The sequence below is a fragment of the Aspergillus versicolor genome, assembly GCF_001890125.1.
Source record: "Aspergillus versicolor CBS 583.65 unplaced genomic scaffold ASPVEscaffold_3, whole genome shotgun sequence".
Taxonomy (NCBI): domain Eukaryota; kingdom Fungi; phylum Ascomycota; class Eurotiomycetes; order Eurotiales; family Aspergillaceae; genus Aspergillus; species Aspergillus versicolor.
Window position 1 is genome coordinate 3,332,487 of NW_024467526.1, and position 18,338 is coordinate 3,350,824.

The 18,338-nt window shown below is 50.9% G+C and overlaps 9 protein-coding genes across 9 annotated transcripts; 5 read left to right on the forward strand and 4 right to left on the reverse strand.

Moving 5' to 3' along the window:
* Positions 1–556: 556 nt before the first annotated feature.
* Positions 557–1,899, forward strand: ASPVEDRAFT_592372 (uncharacterized protein). The gene has a single exon (XM_040815465.1). It carries the CDS (start codon positions 727–729, stop codon positions 1,837–1,839), a length of 1,113 nt encoding a protein of 370 aa, XP_040666634.1. The 5' UTR covers positions 557–726; the 3' UTR covers positions 1,840–1,899.
* A 61-nt stretch (positions 1,900–1,960) lies between these two features.
* On the reverse strand, positions 1,961–3,216 carry ASPVEDRAFT_127134 (uncharacterized protein; the record flags this gene model as incomplete). Its single annotated transcript, XM_040806428.1, has 2 exons — positions 1,961–3,133; positions 3,181–3,216. The coding sequence occupies 2 exons, from the start codon at positions 3,214–3,216 to the stop codon at positions 1,961–1,963; spliced, it is 1,209 nt and encodes a 402-aa protein (XP_040666635.1).
* Positions 3,217–3,729: 513 nt separating this feature from the next.
* On the forward strand, positions 3,730–5,474 carry ASPVEDRAFT_61419 (uncharacterized protein; the record flags this gene model as incomplete). The annotated part of the gene is made up of 2 exons (XM_040815571.1): positions 3,730–4,937; positions 5,435–5,474. The coding sequence occupies 2 exons, from the start codon at positions 3,730–3,732 to the stop codon at positions 5,472–5,474; spliced, it is 1,248 nt and encodes a 415-aa protein (XP_040666636.1).
* A 91-nt stretch (positions 5,475–5,565) lies between these two features.
* On the reverse strand, positions 5,566–7,391 carry ASPVEDRAFT_51930 (putative GABA permease; the record flags this gene model as incomplete). Its single annotated transcript, XM_040814545.1, has 6 exons — positions 5,566–6,356; positions 6,404–6,778; positions 6,822–6,904; positions 6,951–7,064; positions 7,109–7,179; positions 7,236–7,391. 6 exons carry the CDS (start codon positions 7,389–7,391, stop codon positions 5,566–5,568), a joined length of 1,590 nt encoding a protein of 529 aa, XP_040666637.1.
* Positions 7,392–8,097: 706 nt separating this feature from the next.
* ASPVEDRAFT_40381 (uncharacterized protein) lies at positions 8,098–9,912 on the forward strand. Its single transcript, XM_040812145.1, has 4 exons — positions 8,098–8,603; positions 8,660–8,983; positions 9,033–9,175; positions 9,238–9,912. Exons 1-4 carry the CDS (start codon positions 8,406–8,408, stop codon positions 9,689–9,691), a joined length of 1,119 nt encoding a protein of 372 aa, XP_040666638.1. The 5' UTR covers positions 8,098–8,405; the 3' UTR covers positions 9,692–9,912.
* Positions 9,913–10,603: 691 nt separating this feature from the next.
* ASPVEDRAFT_27585 (uncharacterized protein) lies at positions 10,604–11,950 on the forward strand (the record flags this gene model as incomplete). Its single annotated transcript, XM_040810029.1, has 1 exon — positions 10,604–11,950. One exon carries the CDS (start codon positions 10,604–10,606, stop codon positions 11,948–11,950), a length of 1,347 nt encoding a protein of 448 aa, XP_040666639.1.
* A 136-nt stretch (positions 11,951–12,086) lies between these two features.
* On the reverse strand, positions 12,087–14,094 carry ASPVEDRAFT_71042 (uncharacterized protein; the record flags this gene model as incomplete). The annotated part of the gene is made up of 9 exons (XM_040816098.1): positions 12,087–12,279; positions 12,324–12,544; positions 12,615–12,915; positions 12,963–13,087; positions 13,136–13,456; positions 13,502–13,687; positions 13,732–13,763; positions 13,809–13,861; positions 13,910–14,094. 9 exons carry the CDS (start codon positions 14,092–14,094, stop codon positions 12,201–12,203), a joined length of 1,503 nt encoding a protein of 500 aa, XP_040666640.1. The 3' UTR covers positions 12,087–12,200.
* A 254-nt stretch (positions 14,095–14,348) lies between these two features.
* ASPVEDRAFT_166031 (TauD/TfdA dioxygenase family protein) lies at positions 14,349–16,252 on the forward strand (the record flags this gene model as incomplete). Its single annotated transcript, XM_040808644.1, has 7 exons — positions 14,349–14,429; positions 14,480–14,865; positions 14,918–14,992; positions 15,043–15,277; positions 15,327–15,402; positions 15,456–15,567; positions 15,678–16,252. The coding sequence occupies 7 exons, from the start codon at positions 14,352–14,354 to the stop codon at positions 15,769–15,771; spliced, it is 1,056 nt and encodes a 351-aa protein (XP_040666641.1). The 3' UTR covers positions 15,772–16,252.
* ASPVEDRAFT_127510 (flavin-containing monooxygenase) lies at positions 16,016–18,014 on the reverse strand (the record flags this gene model as incomplete). The annotated part of the gene is made up of 3 exons (XM_040806464.1): positions 16,016–17,551; positions 17,601–17,657; positions 17,703–18,014. The coding sequence occupies 3 exons, from the start codon at positions 18,012–18,014 to the stop codon at positions 16,016–16,018; spliced, it is 1,905 nt and encodes a 634-aa protein (XP_040666642.1).
* Positions 18,015–18,338: the final 324 nt, after the last annotated feature.

Sequence of the window (18,338 nt, forward strand, 5' to 3'; positions counted from 1 at the left end):
ATTTAACTAATCTATAAAATACCTTTTCTCAGTACACCGGAACCCAGAATTCAGGCCTCCGTCCAGACCTGCATTCTTTCCAGCATCCATGCTATACACCTAAATTGGTGACCCCGGTCGCCTTTTAGCGTCAGTGACAGTACCGAGGATATCCACTCTCTCACATCCAGGTACCCTTCACTCAACTCTAGGACTGCAGACTAGTACTTTCTATATTCCAGTCTCATGGAGGAAAAACAATCAGATCTCAGGCCCCCTAACAAGGTTTACGCTACCGCTGTCATATGCCCTTGACACAGTGACGCGTTCAACCTTGAATCGTGCGGGGTGCAGGTATTGACTGAAGCTTAATCTGGCGCGAGGATCTCGAGATGCTTCCGATCGCATACCAATTTGGAGTACGTGCGCCAGGCCATCTAACCTCCCGGCGCAAGCTGGACGATGAGGCGGCTGAAAAGCTTCATAAAGTGAGTTGGAGCTGAACAGCTTCAAGTGGATCACTTATCCCCAAAACCATCAGTAACTCGCGGCGTTGGTGGATCTGTGGTGGTTTCAATGCCCACACCTCGTATTGAAATAAGGAACGACATCTGCTTTACTGCAACGGGAACGGGCGAAGATGGATCGCCCATGGCACGAGATATTCGAGCCTTTTAACTAGCCCACCTGCCATCTGCTTTCTAAATTATATTTCCATTTTGTTAAATTAATTTTCAAAACAAAAAAATGTGGTGCTGCGGGAGCTCAAGAAAAAAAGCGTCTTCGACATCATCGCGACCTCCACAAGATGACCTCCCCGACGAAATGCCCGAAAACCCAACCCCAGAGCAATACAAAGCATGGGAGGAACAGCACATCACAGGGCTAAAGCAATGCTCCGACCAACTCGGCCCAGAGAGCGAGGAGAGTCTCACCATAATGGCCAGTCTGGGGTGCATCTACGCAGACCAAGGGAAATGGAACGAGGCAGCTGAAATCCGGCAGACGGTCGTTGAGAAACGGAAACGGGTCTTGGGGAAAGATCATCCTGATACACTTACGTGTATGGGTCAGCTTGCGTCTACGTACGTGAGTCTAGGACGATGGGCGGAGGCGGAGAGTCTGCAGAAGGAGATCATTGCGATCAGTGAAAGCGCGCTTGGGAAGGATCATCCGAATACATTCACTGCCATGGGAGATCTGGCGACGACGCATTTGGAGCAAGGGCGATTGGACGAGGCGGAGAAGTTGCAGGTTGAAGTTGTCGAGATATGCAAGCGGGTTCTGGGGCCAGATGATCTGAATACAATCACGGTTATGAGCAATCTAGCCTCGACGTATCGAGGACAGGGGCGACTAGGGGAGGGGGCGAAGATAGAGGAATCTGTGACCGAGGCGTTCCAGCGTACCCTTGAACCAGAGCATCCAGTGGCCTTGATGAATGTATCGAACCTGGCGACTACGCGGCTGCAGGAGGGAAGATATGAAGACGCGGAAGCGCTGGGAAGGAATGTCATGGAAACACGGAAAAGGACACTGGGGCCCGATCATCCTTCTACAATTACCTCTGTTGCGAACCTTGCGGCCATATACTCGGCGCAGGAACGCTACAAAGACGCAGAGCAGTTGGAGGTAGAGGTATTGGAAAGCCAGAAGAAAGGACTGGGGCTAGAGCATCCTTCGACTCTCCTGAGTATGAACAACCTTGCTCACACATGGAAAGCATTGGGTAAGGATGAACAGGCATTGTCGTTGATGTCTGAATGCGTCGAACTCAGGAAAACCCAATTAGGGCCAGAGCACCCGGATACACTCGCTTCCATCGATGCTGTTACATTATGGAGCAAATATATGCCATGAGTTTGCCATATACAATGACTTATATAGATGGCCCAAATAAGAGCTACTTACACATAACTCGTTGCCTTGTTGCTATATAAGATGCCCGTTCATGAGTACATATGCATGAATAGCAAGAGGCCTAGAACCAGCGAGAATCAGTACGCTCGAAGGGCTCGAGTCCCAGCGCAACTCGATTCCTATTAACAAACTCTCTCAGTCCATACAGTCCCTCATAGTCCTCGGAATCCATTGTCTCGAGCGGTTTGGGGTCATCCGGCTCTGGGAGGATCCCAACCAAATCTGCATTTGGACCGGTGGGCGGATACCCGCACGAGCCGATGGAAACGTCTATAAGATGCGGTAAATGGCGTAGATACGTTAGGACCGTGTACCAGGTGCCAGAATACAGCTGTACCAAGGATAGCTCGATGTGCTCGAGGTAGTCTTTGCATTGGTCTATTAGCGCGCTGAAGTGGTCAAACGTGATGAGAACTCGTTCGAGGCATAGAGAGGTGAGGCCCACCGCTGGGCTGAAGTGGATAGTGTAGAAAGGGAGAATGTCTGTACTGGTGATCCGGAGCACTTCTAGACGTAGGGCCAGCTCGACTAATCTGAGGAGATTGACCGCGTGCAAGTCATTTGGCAGGGCGGCGTGCGCAGGGAGTACGGAGGATCTCCAGTATCGCTGTCCCTGCTGTTTCGTAAACGCAGTGACATGCAAAGCTAGATATTTCAGGCGGCGCAGTATATTCTCCATGGGAATATGCAATGGAGTAGACTGGTTTGAGAAGAAGAAGCCAAAGTCATAGGCTACGGGGAAGAAAATCTCAAGCCCTTCCAAACGGGGTAGAGGCACATATCGCAGGGCAGTAACAATTGCTTTGATAGCAGTCCCTTCTTGGTCGCGTGTCAAAGACTTGCACGAGGCTCTGAATTTCAGAACACGTAGATCGGACAGTTGAGTAAGACAAGGCAATAACAGCCCGGCAAGATCCTGGATATCTTGGCCGCGCGATGGGCTTTGATAGTGCCCCCATCGGCCGTATCCAGTCTCTAAATGGCGGACATGTCCGGCCAATTCGCTTCTTGAAATTTCAACCAAGCGCAGTAGGGGGTTACGGCCGCGCACCGAGGATTCAGTGTCGGTCGGGGCTACAATGTGTTGGAACAGATGGCGCGAGGCCGCAGCACAGAAGTTCCGGCTCACCAGGCGTAAGCTCATGAGTGCTGCTCGAGCTATACGCTCAACCGCATGGGGAAAGATGTCGCGTAACGAGTACTCCTTTTCAGCTGCTGTTACATGATCAACAACCTCAGGATCGAGTTAGTACACAGCCTGATGTTGCGCGGGGATCATACCATGTCGCAGATCTCAACTGGAATAACCAGAGCCATATTGAGAGTCCTAGTGCTGTATGCGGTGACAGGATTTGTGGGGTGAGCTTTCTGATGGTTGTTCCTGTTCTCGTTGTGCTGCAGTGAGGGGTGAATGAGACACGTTGACCAATTGAAGGTGCAGCATTAGTCGCCATCTTATGGCTTATTAGTTAAGCTTATCAGTTCCAAATTATTCTGTAGCCCACCTATTCCAGTACCCGACGTTCAGAGTGAGTGTCTGATTACTATCCAATTCTGACCTAGGAACTACTGGTAACCCGGAGCTTGTGCTCTGTAGCGACCCACTCAGGCTGGTATACCCACATCCCAAAGCGGTAATTCTGTCGTACTCGTGTGGAATTTGCGGATCGAGATAAACGGTCTCCACAACTGAAGCCTTGGTTTAGCGGATCTATAAATGGTTCATGGCACATGTGGACAAAATTTTATTTATATATCGTTTTAGCCGCCAAATATTCCCCTGATGTAGTGTCCATACTCTTCTAACTGCCAACGGTTGTTGCTGTAGCTATGCCACTCACAATACATCTCGACGATTTCCGCCCATGCTACTTTGGCAATGAGACAATCCGTGGACGAGTTCTATTCGAGTCATCCACTGTCCTTGAAACTCGAGATATCCGGGTAACATTTTCCGGAATCTCCAAAGCCAAGATCCAAAAAGTCAAAGGTGCCGGAGCGCCTGCAGCAAACTACCGCAGCAGATGCGTGCTTTTTGAAAAGGAGAAAATTGTACTGCATCTGAACGGCGAAGCTCTAGCACCGGGATCCTATGAGTGGCCGTTCGAGTTCATCTTTCCGTCGGCCGTACAGGGGTCATCAAAGTGGGCGCAGGGTCCTCCTTTCCACAGCGATGCGAATCATCCGCTGCCCCCGACATTTGCGATAGAGACTGGGGATGAGTCGAGAAAGGTGAAATGTGGCATTGAGTATCTCCTTCAAGCAAAGGTTTCAAAGCCACAACATGGCATCATACCAAGCAACGCTGTGTTATTTCTTGAGGAACTGCGCCTGAAATTCATTCCCGACTGCGCTCTCTCTGACGGCCATGATAGCGGATATTCCGAGATATACAGACAGCAGAAAGAGCAGATATTCAATATCAGCACCATGCTTCTACTTCCGCAAAATCGAGGGAGGACATTAAGCATGCAAGAAAAACTCCAGAGTTGGTTCTTTCCCAGCCAACTACCGCGGTTCAGCTTTACAGCCTCGTTCTCCTATCCTACTCGAGTGATCCAGGGTTCGCCTCTACAGTGCTTGTTAGAGATCACACCGCATATCGAGAGCTCGTCTATTACATCTCCACCGGAGATTGTAATGAAATCAATATCAATTGAGGCAACAAGTCAAACTGCCGCGCGGGCTTCGCCGTCTTTGATCGGCGCAATGTCAGCAGAGATAAACGACAGAGTCGATATCCTCTCCAAGACTGGCCTCCATATTCCTGTGACTGGGACGGTAAACTTGGGTGAACTATTTGGTCTTCTCGTATTCAAACACGCCGATGTATCCTTCAGCACATTCAACATCAGCCGGAGCTATAGGCTGTCCGTGAGGATTGTATTCGAATGCGCCGGAACAACCAGCGACCTCAACTTTTCCAACCTGCTGTTTGATATTGTATCAGATTGCAAGGGGCCCGAGAAGAAGGATTTGGCGTTTGAGACCGTGGAGTCAGTGGGAGATGCTCCGCCGTTATATACAGATGAACCGCAGTATCAAGATACCCCGGGCATCTTGCGGGCAGGCGTTGGGAATATTTGACCGTCCAATCGGACATAAATGTATTGTCTATACTCGTCCAACGAGACTGTGTATTTATAGGTTGTTGTTTCAGCAGGATTGATGTAGTCGCTCGAGTTGTTCAGGGGCTATTACACTTAACCAGATATACATTGGTATCTTCTAATCAAGCGTTGCTCCTGAGGAAAAAAACGAAAGACCCTAGCCCATCTGCGTCACAAATGGAAGATCGATCATCCGCTCTGTTTTGGTCATCGCCGGCCCAGCACTTACAGAATTCCCCAGTTACAAGTTACAACCATGATATCGACACGGATTCACTCTCCGGGGTGTTCCTTCACTGGGAGACGGAGAAGAGCTTCTTGTTGGATTTGCTTGGTTATCGCCGGCATATATGCCAAAGTGCGTCATGGCCCAGGAGAAACCAGTCCATCAGTGGCCCCAAAGCCTATACTCTAACCGCTGGAAGTTCTGATATTTCAGGTGCTACTATCCGGGACCTATCCTGAGCAGGTGAAAAAGTCTCAAACAATGCAATTTTCAAGTCAGTAAGAATCATATACACATCGCATACACAGCCACCCATTTGGATATCTTTACTCACTCCTCCCTCGCCCCCTGCACAATAACCACAGGACCTGTATACTCCTTCCTCCCCTTGACCACATACATCCCCAAACTAATCACAAAAACCCCTCCAAAGATCACAACACTCCAATTAAAGTTCTCCGCCGTAACATGTCTACTGCCCGGCCACAGCGCCCAAAAGAGCGCAAAGCAACTGTACACCAACGCAATGATATTCACAGGTAGGCCCCACGAGCCCATATCCCAGCGGCACGAGGGTAGGGTCTGCGGGTGCCAGATCTTGCGGTAGGCGACGCACGAGATGGAGATGACGTAGGTGTACATGAGCGCGGCAACATTGAGGGATATGATTGCGTTGAAGGCCGTTTCGGAGCCGATGTTTATAAGCGATAGCAGGCAGGAGATCACACAGGATAGCGCGATGGCGTTGAGGGGGATTTTGCGGCGCGGGTGAACGTGTGCGATCCACCGCGCGAATGGAAGACCCTTGTCTCGTGCGAAAGCGAATGTCTGCCGCGAGGTTGAGGCGTTGAAGAAGATGTTGCTGAAGATCACGGGGATGAGGATTATAGCTGTCAGGCCGTTGACGCCGGGGGTTGAGACAGCGTTGCGGAAGACGTAGAGGAAGGGGAAGCCTGTTGGGTCGTTGATTGCGTCTTCGACGGAGGGGATTGAGAAGAGGTATGCGATTAGTAGGATTATGGCCATGATGCCGTTGGTGAAGTAGCCCCAGGAGATGGCGAGGGGGACGTTGCGGCCGGCGTTGCTGACTTCTTCGGACATGTGTGCTGTTGCGTCGGAGCCTACTCATATCAGTATTTGTCTATTGAATAGAGACGGAGAGTCATACTCAAAGAGCCGTAGATGGCGGAGATCTGCCCGATCATGACGCTGACGCCCATGGGCCAGCCGGTCTGGTTTGTCCACTCGGTGAAGACGGCTTTGGCGCTGCGATGGGGGGCCATGGCCCAGAGGACGATGAGGACGACGCACCAGGCGAGCAGGTGGAAGATCATGAGGAGGTTGTTCAGGACGGGCATTGCGTCGGCGGCGTAGACATTGAAGATGTAGATGATGAAGATCATGGCGAAGACGAACAGCGTGCCGTGCCAGTTCTCGGGTTCGTAGTCTGGATTGCGGATCGTGATGAGGCCCTGGATGATGGTGCCGGTGAGGAACGAGCCTGATGCTGCCCCGGCCTGCCATGCGAGGACGGACATCCAGCCTGGATAGTTAGTAGGGAATACATCATGGTGAAGGAGTATTACCTGTGATATAACTGAGGAACTTCTGATATCGCGGCGAGGAGAATTCAGAGACCCAGTGGTACTGCCCTCCCGACGTCGGAGCCCTAATGAATCAGTATAGCTGTATAATCCAACAGTGCGATCACCTACATCGAAGCCATCTCCGACAACGAGGCAATGATAAAGCCAAAGCCAACAAACGTCCAGATCATAGACCAACACATCCCAGCCAGGCCGCCATTCTCCAGTCCCTCCGTATTCGATCTTCGGTCATTAGCCACGCCACGTCAAGGAGAATTTAAACTCACATCAGAACAAACTCCCAAGTCGCCTGCAATACTGACGCAAAACTCAGAGCGGCCACCGGTCGCAGATTTCGCTATTCAAGACTGTGAGGTTCGAATCGGCGCAGCACAGGCACATCGGGACACTCACCTTGAGCTCTTGGACCTTTCCCATACGGTGCATGTCGCTGTCGTCGAGCACCGTCCCTGGCGGATTAACACGGACGGTAGCATCACCCTCGTCACTTGTAGGGCCCGACTCGATTCCCATCTCCCCCAGCGCTGGTGCTTTGTTGTTTGCCTGCATGGTGTCGTACCGTGTACGGAAGCTGTCGTCGGAGTTGATGGCGATCGATATCGGCAGCCCTCGATCAGATATCCTCCGAACACTGCAATGTGATTAACAGGGGAGAAGGAAAAGAAATAATTGGAAAGGAGGCGGAACTCACAAGTTCGTCGCGTGTCAGCCAGGCAGAGATTTCGACGCAAGGGGCAGCAGCAGCATGTTATGGGAGGTTAATGCGCCGCACCCACGCCCGATTTCTTTGTTTCGCAGCAGGCGAGATCGGCACGAGGAGGGAGGCGCCTGAACTCGTGAATTTGACTTTAATTGAGTCTTGCCTGGCGAACAGCTGGCTGCATTCACTGGCTCGGATTGGTTGCTGGGGCTGCTGATCATCGCCAAGCGGGCTGACGTCGCACGCGGTGTTTAATACATGAGCTTGGACTGGAATGTTGGTCTGGGCATCGAGGACGCTTCTCGGCTCTGCTTGAAAGAATAACTCGTGGTGGCTTGGGCCTTTAGTGGAAATTCTGGCTTGGAGTTAGGGTTTCACAACCGTCAACCATCAACTCCCAGTCGCAACCTCAACGGTTTCCTCATTTCATGTTTGTTCCAGTGTCAGGCAAGGGATCATTTCTCGCTGCAGTGCCGAGTCCACCCTTGCTCTGTACGACCGTCAGCAACGTCCCACTGGCCACTTCCACGCGTGCCGGCAAGTATGCTGCCATGGCTGCGCCCTCTGCGGGGGCCCAGGAATGTGCAACTGCAGTCGGTCTTTTTGCTGGTTTGCAGTTTGCTCGCCTGGTTTGCCCCTTCGCTCGGAGCTCGTCATTTGCGAGTCGAGCTTATCTGTCCGCGCCATGCCCTGCCATCGCACCCGCGATGATGTCGGTGTGCCTGTCTCCTCCCGGCATGAAGCACGGTGCAAAAAGCAAAGGAGCATAAGCCAAAATATCTGGCCTGCTCAGCTGCTGCTGACCCATTATAACCTGCACGGTCCCCGGCCATACATGTCTCTTGGCCGCTCCGCTCGCTGTCATGTCGTCTTCCTCGACATACCCCCCGGGCATCAGGTCCCCGCTGGCCACGGACAACGAGAACAACCACAGCGGATTAATCGTCGTCATTACCTCGTTCTATCTAGTGCTTACTCTGTTCTCGATTTCGGCGCGGCTATTTACCCTGCATCGCAAGCGGCTCGTGCAACTGGATGACTTCGTGTTCGCCTTCCTCGTGGTATGCTATCCGCGGTTCGCTCTTGGCTTCGGTGGCTGATACTTAGCTTTGCATAGATCATATCGTTCTGTCAGCTCTCGGTCGTTCTGCGCCAGGTTCACTATGGCTGGGGAACGAGAGGTGGACCTTCTACACTGGAAACTAGAGAATCAATGCTGAAAACGGGCTATGCCGCTGATATTCTCTCCATCGTTGCCCTCGGGTCATCCAAGATAGCAACCTGTCTGTTCTACGAAGCCCTCTTCTCCCAGCTCCAGCGCCGCATCATCCGAACTGTTCTTACAGCAGTCATTGTCTGGACACTCATGTCCATCTTCCTCGTCGCAATTCGCTGCAGCAGTCACCCATGGCGAGACATTACCGATCAATGCAGTAGTCTGGTACATCACGCACAACCCTTGAATTAATATACCTATCTAACAAGTACAGTACCCCCGCTGGCAAGCAATCACCGGCCTCGACATTACCACCGAGGTCCTGCTCGTCGCATACTCCGGCTGGGCAATCCACAACGTCCGCATCCCCCTGCGCAAGCAAATCATGGTCTTCCTCGCGCTGGGCTGTCGCATCGTGTACGTCAAGTTAAAACTCCCATCACCTTACCCAATTTCTGCTAACAATCCAATTATTACAGACTAGTCCCCCTCTCCGCGCTACGCCTGCACTACACAAAATCCCAACTCACCTCCTCAACCCCCATCCTCTCCGGCGCCTACACCACAACAACAACAGAGATATACCTCTCCCTCAGCATCGTATGCCTAGTCACCTCGTCAATGAAATTCATAATCGCCGTATACGAAGACCAAGACGGGATCTCCTACACGGACGGGTCCGCAAAGTGGACGTGGAAATCAAAAGAACCGGTCTCGACGGACTCGTCGAATCCGAAGAGTCCCAGTTATAGTCTGGGCGCTGGGGATCGTGCGAGGCTTGTTAAGGATTCGGCTGGGGATCCTGGGTCTTCCTCTGGAGGGTTGAAGATACTGAGATCTGTGCAGTGGAGTGTGGAGGATGAGGCGATTGAGCTGGATGAGAGGAGGGCTGGGGCGCCTGCGAGGCCGTTTTATGAGCAGTTAAGGTATTAATTTTTTTTATTTACTTAATTGATGTGGGATTGGGTGGTTAGACTACTTTTATTTAATATTGTTCAGTATGAATAGGACTGTTATCTGTGGAAGTGTTGTCCAGGGGTGTATTAGCACTGTGATATATATTTCTCTGAGACAGGGCGCCGTTACCACAGCACACCCACGAGCTCCATTTATTATTATCAAATTTCCCCCCTCAATGCAATGCAAGAGTTACACGTTCTCACTGTTAAATCATGTTTCAGCATAGGTTCATCACGAGCTCCGCCTTAGTGAGCACAGCCGGGAGAGTGACGGTGAACAGCCCCTTGCATACAGATCGACTCCTCCTGACTCAGTCTCCAGAACGTGACAATCTCCACTTGCAACATGTGAACACTCGTAGAGGTCCGGATTAAGTTTCGGTGTTTCTTCAACAGTGGGCTGCGCTGGGTGGGTTTCTTCAAGTACTGTCGGGGTATAGTGAACTAACGCAGCTGATATGGCCCGCATAGAACTGCTCCCCACGGGGTGGACGTGGCTCATGACGAGCAGGATCCTGCAGGTGAACGCAGTTTTAGCCATGCTTTGTGAGGTTGATAAGAGTAATTGAAAGTTATAATAATAGGGGAAATGTTTCTTATATCGGCTACTTCATTCACCAATATCCCATTCTTTAAAGCTGGTTTGGATAAAGGATAAGTCGACTATTGTGTATCGGCTTCATGAACGAGGTAGATCCATGGTAGGCATTGTAGCAAGGAATAAAGATGGCTTTACACAAAGAGTATATCCTTTGAATAGTCAATAATAGAAGGTATATTCACAGCCATAAGACATACCCGGCGCCTCCACGAGGAGAGCAATATCCTGATTTATTTTCACGGCAAGTTCACATATTCGCAGTCTACACAACGTGAATCCAAAATCATGTCAGGGTATGAGCATTTCAGAAGAATAGCCGAGGATCCCCAGTCAGTCGAGCAGCACCTCGAGGCTGCCGCTGAAGACAGCCGAAATAGCCACGACGACCCCGACCCCGACGCCAAAAGCCTGATGCGATTCCTAGTAGAAGCAGCAGCAGAGGGCTCAATAGAGAGATACCGACTCATCTGGCCAGATCTCATTAAAGACGCCGAGGCGAATTCAAATAGGGATTACAACGACCCCAAGCCCCGTAGAGGGGAACGAGCAATGCTGGTATGGGCGTGTCAGTGCGCGGTTGAGGCTTCCTTTGCTGTGGCGCTGGTCAGGGGGTTTGACAAAATTGTACAGCACGTCCTGTATCATTTCAAGAATCCGTTCTATGGGTGGAAGCCTGGAAAGACTGCGTCCGCACTCGGGGCAGAGGACTTTCGTTCCAAGACTCCGAGCATGCTCTTGCGCCATGCCGCTGCATATGCCGGGAAGGACCTGGTTGCGCACATCCTAAGGGATGAAGACTGCGTCAAACCCAAAGAGCTCGAGGCGGCGATCTGCGCTGCAGCCCGCGCGGATCGCTTGGATACAGTTGAGATGATTGTCGCACATCTCATGACCTTGGAGAGGGGGGAGCCGCGGTGCCTCTGGGGGTCGGTGAAGCTGGGTCGGTATGCCACATTGGACGAACAGCGTTTGGAAGTTGTGGGAATGTCCTTCAGCATGTGGCCGTCAAAGACGATGGTTCAGGGCCAACGGATTCTTCTGGGGCTGTTCTTCCAGTTGGTCCATGCGGTCTATATCGCGACGCCAGACTGTGAGGATGTAATAGCGATTAAACGTGCACTTGACGAGGAATGGGCCCTTTTACTTTCGAGGGACCAGTGCTTTAAGATTTTGGATATAGGCATGCCTCCTAAAATCAAGGCTTCTATCTTCAAGAATCTGAGAATCATTGACCGGGTGATGCCACCAGACTCAATCCTGATTAAGACGGACGGAGAGCCGTTTGTCGCCCAGAGGGATCTTCTTTGCTACTGGTCCAGGTACTTTGCTGGCTTGTCTCGACATGCCTGGGTTGATGGTGCGGCGGTGGACTTTGGATATCATATTCATCCGGTTGTCATGACATCAGTTCTTAACTTTATGGGGAGTATGTGGATGTGGAATGCGCTGACAAGCACGAATTCGTCACGCAACTCTGGGAGGCGGCGGATTACCTCCAAATTGACTTGCTTAAGGAGAAAGTTGGGCTCTTACTTGATCAGTTCGAGGAGGAGGAGGAGGAGGAGGAGGAGGAGGAGAAGGAGCTGTGAATACAGCCATGAATATAATTGTACAATTGCGTGTCTTCCCTAATGTGGATCTATATAGAATACTTAGGATTATAAGTTTCAAGCCACTGAATATACTTTTATTCCAATCTTCTACCATACTCTGCCAGCTACACTAGCCAATTACCAGGTTAATATATTCATATTATCCGTTACCGTTAGTGAATAAAATATCTGAACAGAGACGTCTAACTACCAAGTATCAGAAAGGTCTACCCTAGTTCTCCTTGCATGGACCAGGTACAATCCCAGACCTCGTAATATCATGCTAATCCTCAAGGATTCACTTCATCTACAACATCATCTTCCCTTCGTGAATCGTCCCTCGTCGAAGCCCTAGCAGCTCGTTTCTTCCTATGAAAGATCAGCGAGATTCGAAGACATGTCTCCGAACATACCTATCCCACTCGTCCAGCCACCCAAAAAGGTAAACACCAATAATGGCAAGGCCTCCAAACATAATCAAGATCTGGTAGCCGTATTTATAATGCGGCGCATCGTACGTTGGAAATGCCACGAGAGGGACCCACGCCATGAATGTATACGTGAAGATGTTCCCAGTTGCCACCAGCAGCTGCCGTAATTCCGCGTTGTCTTGGGTCACTTCCTGGCCCCAAGCCTGTATCACTCGTTAGCCTGAAGTAGCTCCAGTTGCAATATAAAAATGGAGAATGAAAATTGGCTCTCACAATAATCAGTGGCTGCGCGGCAGCAGAAACAAACGACAAGAAGAAGGCAAACAGCAGCGCTGGCCTGGGGATATCCCACACCGAAAGCATGATGTTCGCCACGATGACGATGATACAAACAACAGCAGAGGTCTGTTTCCGCGTTCCTGTGCGATCGGCTATTGTGCCGAAGAACAGAGATGCTATGACGCTGATTGCGTTACCAGCTGTGGGGATTGTGTTTACTTGTGCGGTCGAGTAGCCTTGGTCTTTTAGCCAGAGGTTGAAGAAGCCTGAGCCTTGGCCTGCCTGGGCGACCATTCTGGTGGTGTTAAATGGCAAACAGCCTATATAGTATGGGGGACATACAGGTAGGGGAAGATAAATGCCCACAGATGCCATCCGGTGTATATCTTGCGTAGTTTCTTCCACGTTAACTTGGCAGACGGAGCACGGCCCATGTTAGCTTCTCTCTGGACGCCGAATTCGCGGTCCTATTTAATCAGCAGGAGGTTCTTCAAACAGGATTCTGAGGGTTTTACCTGTTTCTTCAACCAGAACGCCCTCGTTGTACTTGGATGATCCGGAATAGCAAAATACCCCCAGACAGCAATCGGGATGGAGATGATCGCGTCGAAAATAAACAGCCACTGCCATCCTTTTAACCCGGACTTCCCATTCATGCCCGTATATAAAGCGGCTTGAAGGTATCCGCTGAACATGCTGGCTATTGCACTGGACTGCTCGAACAATGCCACCCGCTTGGCCAGCTGCGTTGGGCCGTACCAGCTCCCTAGCAGGGCTGCGTATCCGGGGAAACTGCATGACTCGAGCAGGCCCACAAAGAAGCGCAGTGCATATAACTGGAATAGTTAGATATATCCCGAGCTTGCTGGGGTTGGATGTACCGTTTGGGAGTTCTTCGCCCCAGCCATGGCCATCACAAGGAAGGACCAGGCCAACTCGCAACTAGGTATCCATATCGACGGTCGGACGTATTGGAGTTGAATCAGCTGCGAGGGAATAGTGCCCAGTATAATACCGATGTTGAAGTATGTGACCAACAAGTTTCGCTCGTTGCCGTACATTTCCAGCTGCGGGTGTTAATCCCATACTTCAATCAGCAGAGTATGCTTACATCTTCTTGCATTCCACTGACAAATGCATTTGCTGTTACATTAGTCAGGTAAGATAGTAACAGGAAGCTAAACGTACAGTAATTCTGCTGGTCCAGGTACTTGATGAAGTATCCCAGCATCACATAAGAACTGGATGGTCAGTAACCCTAACTAATATCAACACCACCGCAGACTTACAACAAAAAGTAATCCACTTTGCGAACAAACCGCCTTTCCTCGGGATCACCCTCGAATGTATCCCAAATCAGGCCAAGAAATCGCCTCCATAATGACTGTTTAACTGGGGTCTCACTCGGATTCGACGCGTCCGAGCTGCTCTCCTCGACAGGCGTCTCAACATGAGGAGCCTGTTTAACGTCCATACTTCTGGCCGGTAAGATGAAATGCTTTGCCTCTTAGACAGATACCGACTGACCTTGGAGACGGCAGATTTATAGTCCTCGTAATTGCATCCATCGCTATTCGTCACGCCATCGGCATCACGGCAAGTTGGAGGTGTAGCACGCCACCCGGCGATAGGCGCTATTCGCGCTGGAAATACCCCAGGTTAACGGTATATAACTGTCGTCGGGGTCGCAATTAAGCTGTATTTGAACCCGTAACTGACGAAATTGAAGTCATGGCTCCCGCGGCTATCGAAGAAAGCCAGAACCAGCAACGTCCTGCTGAGACGTCTATTGATTACAGCAAGACGGAGGTTAGTATGAGCCAGTGGCCATAAGTCTATAATCTGACGGAAGGTTATAGTACAAATATTCCCGTTATCTGCCCTACTTCACTCCTGGCCTACAACCGCCCCTAAAAGAATTCAAGCATGAGGACCCTGGACTGCGCGCCGATCCGTCCTACAAAGCGCTACTCGGCGAAGGTGTCAAAGCCGTTGAGATAACGCCGAATATCGGGACAGAGCTACAGGGTATCCAGCTGAGCTCCCTCAACTCTACTCAGCGGGATGAACTAGCCCTCCTCGCCGCAGAACGCGGCGTTGTACTCTTCCGCGACCAGGATTTCGCGGATATCGGGCCTGACAGGCAGCGGGAGTTTGGTGCGCATTTTGGGCCGCTCCACATTCATCAAATGGGTGGTCATATCAAGGATTTCCCAGAGATCCTTCCGGTTTATAGGGACTTTGTGTAGGCTGCCACTATTCATCAACTGGGGGTGTTACGTACTCACGCTGAACAGGAGCGGAGCGCGCGACAATGAGATCTCAAACAACGTCAGCAGCATTAAATGGCATTCTGATATGACTTACGAGATGTACGTACCCACCCACAGACCAGTGTCCAGGCCTGTCTAATGCTGTGCAGAAACGGAATGGGAACAACCATCTTCTACCCCCTGGAAGTACCAGCTTCTGGAGGTGACACCCTGTACTTATCCACCACTGCAGCGTACGAACACCTCTCCGCGGACTTTCGCGCACGTCTGGCTGGATTGCAGGCAACGCATTCTGGATTCTCGCAGGCCTCTGTGCATGACCATCGAGACCGGTATATTCGTGAACCGATTGAGACGGTCCATCCTATCGTCCGCACCCATCCGGTATACTCATCCGTATATCCAGTAGAGTGTTCGCTAACAGTCAATCCAGGTGACGAAAAAGAAGAGTCTCTATGTCAACCGTCTGTATACGCGGAAGATTGTCGGATGGAAGGAAGAAGAAAGCCGTATTTTCTTCCCATTCCTGACAAGAAATAAGCTGGATTGCTAACATATCCAGAAACAATCCTCAACTTCCTCTACGACCACATCGAAAAGGGCCAAGACTGGCATATTCGCATCCACTGGACGCCTGGGACGGTTATTGTTTACGATAACCGCGTTACGCAGCAGTAAGCTCTCCATCCCTACCTCTGCTTCCATTTTTTTGTCTGCAGGGTTTCTGCAGGATGGAGTTGGAGTACCCGGATATTATGCTAATTTAGGGTTCTTGCAATAATAGCTCGGCATTACGCGATTTCAGCGTGAAGGAGGCCAGCACGAGGAGGCACATGGTGAGGATTACCCCGCAGGCTGAACGGCCATATGAGGAGTGATTGGCGGGCTTGGTATTGCTGAAGAGTTGTTCTGGACTATCTGGGGTGGTGGTGGTGATTTGATTAGAGGTGGTTGTAGTCATTGATCCTTGTGGTTGCGCCATACCGTTGGCTGATAAGGAGCTTTTATATGCTGGAATTACTGTTTCTGTGACGGCTTCATGGGCGACATTCCTAAAATAGGACTATTGTTGGATTGGTTGGCATTATCGTGAAACGTCTATACTTCGTCTACAACCAGATATCAAACCTCCCACCACGCCTCATGATACCCCCGTAAATCAACACCATCACCTGTAGTCGCCTCCTGCTTCAGATAATACGTAAAGTCCACTTCCTTCGCAGGATCACCGCCATCCTTCGCCGCAACGTCCCTGCTCGTCCACCCGTTCCCGAAATACCCAAACCGGTTCCCTTGGCTATTATGATACGTATACTCAAAGTCCTCCCATCTCACATCCCTTCGAATGTAGTTCACATGGGCTCCACTCCCAGGCCAAACCGCCACAATGCGTCCCCCTTTCACCTGGTTATTATACCACGAACTGCATCCCTCACCAAGAACGGTTGTCGGAAAGAACGACTCGCAGTAGGCTCGGAAGTCTACCACTGCAGCCCGTGATGGAACAATCGTCCGAATCCGCTGAGACGACACCTTCCGCAGGATCTTTGCAATGTACGTCACCTGCGTCTCGATAGTATGCGGGACTGTCCCTGCAAACCCAGACGCGGAATTCGGTCCCCCGAGAAACAGCAGATTCGGGAAATCGGCGGCTGCCATGCCCAAGTATGTATCTGGGAATCCGGGGTCGCCTCCCTCTCGCCACAGTGATTGTAGGTTTGTGCCGTTGCTGTTGTATATGGGAAAGCCCGGTGTATCTGTGACGTCCACACCTGTGGCGCAGATTACGGCGTCAACGTTTCGCTCCTTTCCATCGACGGTCTTTATTCCCTTCTCTGTAAGCGTCTCTATTGGTGTTCTGATATACTCCACGTTCTGCTGCGCAACTGCCTCCAGATATCCAGGTCCTGGGGTAAGTCGTCGACACGTAGGTGGGAAATCAGGCACAACAAGGGAAAGAAGCTCATCCTTCTTGTCGCCCAATCTAATGGCCATGAGCTTTTCGAATTCCTCACGGGCGGCTCTATTCCTCTCGCTGCCCTTTTGAACCAGTCCGAAGCGTGTCCAGGACTGCGTCTCCAGCTCTTTCCTGTATGAATGGTACGCTGCGCTGTCATTTTCCCATGAGTCCTTTAGATCCGATGCAATTGGTACCGTCCGGCTGAGCTTCTCTCCACCCAGAGTGCCAGCAACCCATGTTGGATTGCGGGTGTAGTGGTCGACACGGTTCGCGACTTTCTGCAGCTCAGGCAGGATCTGAAGTCCCGATGCGCCGTTGCCGATGAGGGCTAGGTTCTTCCCTTCTGGTTCGAATGTAGGATCCCATTTGCCAGTATGGATTACTTTCCCCTGGTAATCATCCAGACCTGGGATATTCGGTAGACGGGGGTTACTGAACCGGCCGGCCCCTGTTATCAGGAACTCTGCCTCGTCTGTGATGGTGCTGCTTAGGCCAGTAAGAGGGTCTGTTTGTTTCACCGTGACCGTCCATTTTGCATTTGATTCAGACCATGATGTAGAAATGATTTGGGAGTTGGTTTGGATGTATTTCCAGACGGAGTACTTGGTTGCTACTGACTTCCAGTAGGATTTGATCTCTGCGCCGCGCGAGTAGTTCTCTGTCCAGCTTTTGGAGGGCGAGAATGTGGATTGATAGACCTGTCTTCACTTAGCTTCATCATCTTGTATATGCAATAGGTGCACTTACATGGGAGGGAACGTCACATTTCACGCCGGGATACTGGTTTGAATGCCATACTCCACCCTAAACAGTCAATATCATTCGCAACGGAGACGGGAAACGACGTACAATATCAGAGTGTCGCTCATAGATAGTCAAGTTGAGGCCAGGAACTTTAGCAGGAAGAAGAATGCCCGCCGTAATTCCTGTAATCCCAGCTCCCACGACAATTGCTTTTAGTGGGAGGCGCTCGTCAACGGGGTGGTTCTCTAGGATTAATGGCGGGTGTATCGTGCGTGGAAGAGTCTCATTGATCTCTTCATCGCTTGTTTCTGTTGCGCTAACAGCAGGAAGCTTCCCTTCGCCGTTGAAGTTTAGATCTTTGGTGAGCAGTGCTGGAGAATCCTGCGCAGGCGATGTTGCGATGGCTGTTGGTGGCATCGTGCCTATTGGTAGACTGCGTTCCTTCGCCCACAGTTATAGTCGAAGATCTTATTCCAAGAGCGGTTACTCTTTATTGACTATATTGCAAGTTGCTGAAGCATTGCGATGCTGATTTGTATCCAAGCTTCAGAGGTTGGAGGTGGGATATGTTTTGCTTCGACTGGTGGCACCATCGGGGTAGATATGGTGTGCGTGCGATGCGGACCGAATCGGACATTGGAGAAGACGACATCTAAACTGTGATTGCCTGAGTTTGTAATCAGCTCTTACTCATGGCATGGACCAGGCGATATAGCCTGGGTATATCGTTCGATAGTGTAT

What these genes read in the sequence shown, in the direction of transcription:
- ASPVEDRAFT_592372 (XM_040815465.1), top strand. Translation starts at nt 727, where the DNA reads ATGTGGTGCTGCGGGAGCTCAAGAAAAAAAGCGTCTTCGACATCATCG.
- ASPVEDRAFT_40381 (XM_040812145.1), top strand. Translation starts at nt 8,406, where the DNA reads ATGTCGTCTTCCTCGACATACCCCCCGGGCATCAGGTCCCCGCTGGCC. An exon ending in TCGTGTTCGCCTTCCTCGTG is followed by an intron (nt 8,604 to 8,659) that starts GTATGCTATCCG and finishes AGCTTTGCATAG; the next exon opens with ATCATATCGTTCTGTCAGCT. An exon ending in CCGATCAATGCAGTAGTCTG is followed by an intron (nt 8,984 to 9,032) that starts GTACATCACGCA and finishes TAACAAGTACAG; the next exon opens with TACCCCCGCTGGCAAGCAAT.